This window comes from Gobio gobio (assembly GCF_949357685.1).
Source record: "Gobio gobio genome assembly, chromosome: 1".
In the NCBI taxonomy this organism is placed as follows: Eukaryota; Metazoa; Chordata; class Actinopteri; order Cypriniformes; family Gobionidae; genus Gobio; species Gobio gobio.
In genome coordinates this window covers 74682252-74687251 of record NC_137097.1, presented here as the reverse complement: position 1 = coordinate 74687251, position 5000 = coordinate 74682252, and the positions used below count along the sequence as shown (strand labels likewise).

At 40.2% G+C, this 5000-nt stretch overlaps 1 protein-coding gene across 1 annotated transcript in view; it reads left to right on the top strand.

Annotated features, from left to right (window-relative positions):
- fbf1 (Fas binding factor 1) overlaps positions 1-5000 on the top strand; it is a gene marked incomplete at its 3' end in the record, with an annotated part of 36379 nt that overhangs the window by 29668 nt on the left and 1711 nt on the right. The window contains exons 21-26 of the mRNA XM_079811343.1: positions 259-366; positions 464-603; positions 813-931; positions 2177-2299; positions 3259-3444; positions 4498-4674. Coding sequence (XP_079667469.1) covers positions 259-366; positions 464-603; positions 813-931; positions 2177-2299; positions 3259-3444; positions 4498-4674 — 853 coding nt within the window. The remainder of the gene's footprint in view (positions 1-258; positions 367-463; positions 604-812; positions 932-2176; positions 2300-3258; positions 3445-4497; positions 4675-5000) is intronic.

Here is a 5000-nt window from a genome sequence, read left to right as displayed (position 1 = left end):
ATAGAACATAAAATATAATATATGATATTTAAAGTTAATTTAACAACATATTCTCGGTTCTCTGATGTCGGTTAATGGTCACATGACATGCAGATCAACAGATAAAAATTCATCTTTTTTTATTTGAATCGTTTTTAATCACTATATTAATTTTTATCTATTAGCTTTTCATCAAAAAAAGTGCTCAAACTTCTCTAAAAGTTGATGCTGGTCAGAGAAATGGACGAATGAGCCCTGAGTGTGTAAGGTGTGTGACAGGAAGTCCATCCTGGAGATGAAGCGAGATCACGAAGAGCAGATCCAGCACCTGAAGAAGCTGAAGGACGAGGAGATCGACGCCGTGACCAGCGCCACGTCACAGACCAGGTGCCGCCCGCCAGCACACACACACACACACACACGCGCGGAGCGGCCTCTCGCCCCTCAGGCGCATCTCATGAGCTGTGTGTGTGTGTGTGTGCAGGTCTCTGACGGGGGTCATCGAGCAGATGGAGCAGTTCTCCCGCCGGCTGGGCGACCTGTCGTCCCGTGTGGAGAGCTCGCATGAGCACACGGCCCAGGGCCTGGAGGTCGGAGCCCGACAGAGAGACCAGCAGCTCAGAGGTGCCACACACACACACACACACACACACGTGCCCTTTAGCCCTGTTCACACCTGGTATTCAGACAGACCAGCACCAGAGGGTTAAGACTTGTGTTATACCATTTCAAGACCTTGCATTTGAGTTAGTGTGTGTGTGTGTGTGTGTGTGTGTGTGTGTGTGTGTGTGTGTGTGTGTGTGTGTGTGTGTGTGTGTGTGTGTGGCTCTCAGTGCTGCAGGAGCGCTTGAGTCAGCAGCAGCGCGAGATGAGCGACGAGAGGTCACGTCTCAAAGAGGTCATCGCCAAGATGGACACACAGCTGGCCGAGCAGCAGAGACAGCTGGAGAAGGTGCACACACACACACACACACACTCACACACACTCACATACAACATTAAAATGATCAGTCAGAAATGTTAAACATAGTCGTGTGTTCACCGGGCGGGCCGAATGTGTCCTCGGAGTGAGCCCATACATGTCTGTGTCAATTTTGGTGAAAATATTTCATTTTGTTTTGGAGTTATAGACATTTATATGAAAAAAACGCATAAAAAATGACTGACCCCTGACTTTGATTGGATTTTACTGCCCCTTACTATCAATATTTTGACATTTGGGTATTAGTGATTAGCTATCGACCTATGTTTCTGAACTTCTGATGCTGGTTTCGTCTCAATCGGACTAGCGGTTTCGAAGATATCAGCTAATGTTTTTAAAGCGCTAAATTACATCGCTGCACAAACCATACGCCAAAACCTGGCAAGTCTGGTATCGTTGGACTCGGCCAGGATTCAGGAGACAAAAAAAGTTACTCCCATGAAAAAAAGTCAGCCACACCCAAAGTTATAAGCATTTGAAAAACAAATGTATCCACTAGGTGGCGCTGTTTCGAAATTTCTCAGGCTCCTTCAGGGCATCGTGTTGATGACCCATACTAGGTTTCGTAACAATCCGTTCATGCGTTCCTAAAATACAGCATTTTAGCACATAATTCAAAATGGCCGATATGGTTAAATTTGATATCAGACGACTCGGCATGCCGTCCTGAATCTAACGAGACAAACGGTTCAAAAGTTATAAGCAAAACCAGCTATTTTTTGTATCTCCGGACCAGTAGGTGGCGCTGTGCCGAAACGCTGCATGTTGCCTCAGGTCATGCTTGTGATGACATGTACCAAGTTTGGTCTGAATACAATAAAGTTTTTTTGTCACCATGGTCTGAAGATGATCTGGTTAAATTTTCGTGCAAATTGGATGAACCATCTAAGACGAGTTCGCAAAAGTAGGTTTTTTAGAAAATTTTAAATGGCAGGGACATTTTTATGATGGTAAATGATGTCATAGATCGTCGATATTCATGAATCGATTTCTCTATCGAATCGTCATGAGCCAAGGAATCAGCGGAAATAATTATTTTGTTTCTAGCTCTAAGGGTTCAAAAGTTATTAGCATAAATATGAGTAAAATTTTGGACAGGTGTTAGCGCTAGAGGGATTGAGTTATAGACTCCAGATTTGCTATGATGATTTTTCAGACTGTCCTCTATTAGTGTGCCAAATTTCACAACTTTTTGTCACGCTGGTGTGTGTCCAGGAGCGCTGGCGTGTGACGTCAGAGCAGGCCAAAGCAGAATCATCTCTGCGAGGACTGGAGGAGGAGAGACGGACCATGATGCAACACTTCAGCATGGAGAGAGAGGAGCTGGAGAGGGCAAAGGTCAGACGAAGACAAACATTAATTTTCCGATACACATCGAATAGATAGACGATACCAGCGACACAAACCCGCCTCCCCTCACTCACTCGCTTCGTTTGCTCACGTATTGCTCATTATTTGTCTCATTCCCGCAGATTTTGTGCTCAAACACCCAAAGTGCGGCACATAGAGTGTGTTAAAATTAGCGCTAAAATTGTATTGTAGAATATAAAATAAATATATATAAAGATTTACACTGGCAGCTCAGAGCTGTACAGCAGCATTTAAGTATGAGATTGAATGAATAAATGTAAAATCAAAACACTACACAGACTTCACTATAAAATATACACTGATTCTTATTAAAGCTGCTGTATTAGTTTTTCAGTCAAGAGCAGTGAGTGATTTTCTCTTTGTCTTTTGTTGTTTTATTAATAGTTCAGTCAAAAATGAAAATTCTGTCATCGAGAAATTAATAATGGTTTGGAACAACATTAGAGTGAGTAAATAAGGACATCATTTTAGAGGTGAACTGTCGCTTTAAGGACGGCGTGTTCACTATAGGCTGCGCTGCTGTCAATTAAAGACCTGCGTGCATCTAATATACAGACACACCGATTTTACTTTCACTTTAGACATAACCGACTGTGTTTATGTAAACCTCGTGTGTATTTGACAGTATTAGCGCAGTAAGACGACTACTTAGTCCAGTAATCACGTGTTTGACAGGCGTTTAGTGCGCGCGCTCGGAAAAGCGCATGTTAAAACCGCGCATAAGCACACGAATGAAGGCTTTAAAACACATGCAAATAATGAGCTTTGGTGATTGTGAATGACTATAGTGTGCTGTGAGTATAACTCTACCACTAACATGTGATGTGAATGTATGTCGCGTTGTTCAGTATTGTTGTTCAGTGTGTTTCTCAGAGCGCAGAGATAAAGGTGTGTGTAGATGTTCAGGGCTGATGTGTGTTTCTCAGAGCGCTCTGCTGGAGGAGCAGCAGTCCGTCATGCAGCACTGTGCTGAAGAGCGGAGGAGGCTGGCGGCCGAGTGGAGCAGCTTCCACACGCAGGACAAGCTGAGGCTGGAGCGGGTGGAGAGAGAAGCCAGCCGCGCCATGGAGAGAGACGCCCAGAGAGAGGGGTCCATCCTCAGCATGGCACAGGTGTGTGTGGGACGTCCTGCTAGATCAGCAGGACTCAAAACTCACGTTACAGCGAACATTAAATCATTACATTCAACCTAAAAGAGTTGAGTAATAGTTGCCTTAGTTTTATGTCCAAGTATTAGACATCTTACTTTATTACTCACAAGTTTCTATCTTGCTATTTGGAGTTAAAATATCACAATTCGAGCCTTTTCCTTGTGGCTATGATGAGTTTATATGTGGCAATTATTGTATTATTATTCTTTTCTCAAAACGGTGACTGGATTTTAGCTTTAAATCACACAGCACATCGTCTTAATGTTCTGGCTTTTTGAAGTAAAAATTAATCACTTTTTGCATTGCATATATATATATATATATAATTGTATATAGTATATGGTATAAATGTAATTTATACATTTAATTTAATATTTCTGAATTACTTTTTATTTTAATATTTTCTTTTCCATTTTCAGATTTTTTTGCAATTAAGATGGAAATTATACATAATATAAATATTCAACCAGAAAATTCATAATTATTTTAATTTAAATAAATGTATCTGGTTAAAAAACAACTAAGGTACAATTAAGGTAATAAATGTGAAATATATATATAAAATTTCAATACTTCATATTTAATCTATGTAAATATAAATATGTATATATGTAAAAAAAAAATTAACTAAAAATATAATTATAAATAAAAAAATATTTTTTGCATTGTGTGTATATAATATATAAAATAAATAAATAAATATTAAAATATATATGTATAATTGTATATAGTATATGATATAATGTAATTTAATATTTTTGAATTACATTTTATTTTATTTTATTTTCATATTTTCCATTTCATTTTAATTTGATTAAATTTTAGTAATTTTGTTTATTACCATTTAGTTTGTGTAATTTAAGTTTTTTATATTTTTGTATAATTCATATTTACATGTATTTTATTTCAGCTTAACTTCATCTATTTGTAACAGTTTTAGTTGACAGTAACCACACTAGTGTAAGCAGCTCAAACGGGAGAATAGTGAGAGGATTATTATATGGTAATGTCCAGGAGCAGGCGGATCTGAAGCTGCGCGGCGGAGAGCTGAAGCAGAAGGAGGAGGCGCTGCAGAGAGAGAGAGACAGCCTGGAGAGAGACAGACAAGAGCTGGACAGAGAGAAGGAGAAGCTGAGCGCCACAGCCCTGCGCCTCAAAGCCCGCGCACAGGAGGTGGAGGCGTTCAGTAAGGTAAAGACTAGTATTAGACCGATATATCGGCCGGCCGATATATTGGGCCGATATTTGCGATTTTTACGTGTATCGGCCGATATATCGGGCCGATATTTGCGATATTAGCGATTTTACGTGTATCGGCCGATATATCGGGCCGATATTTGCGATATTTGCGATTTTACGTGTATCGGCCGATATATCGGGCCGATATTTGCGATATTAGCGATTTTACGTGTATAGGCCGATATATCGGGGCGATATTTTCTATTTTTACGTGTATCGGCCGATACAAGGCTGCTGCGTTCGCCGATATTTTTTCCCCTGCATTATTTACAGACAGG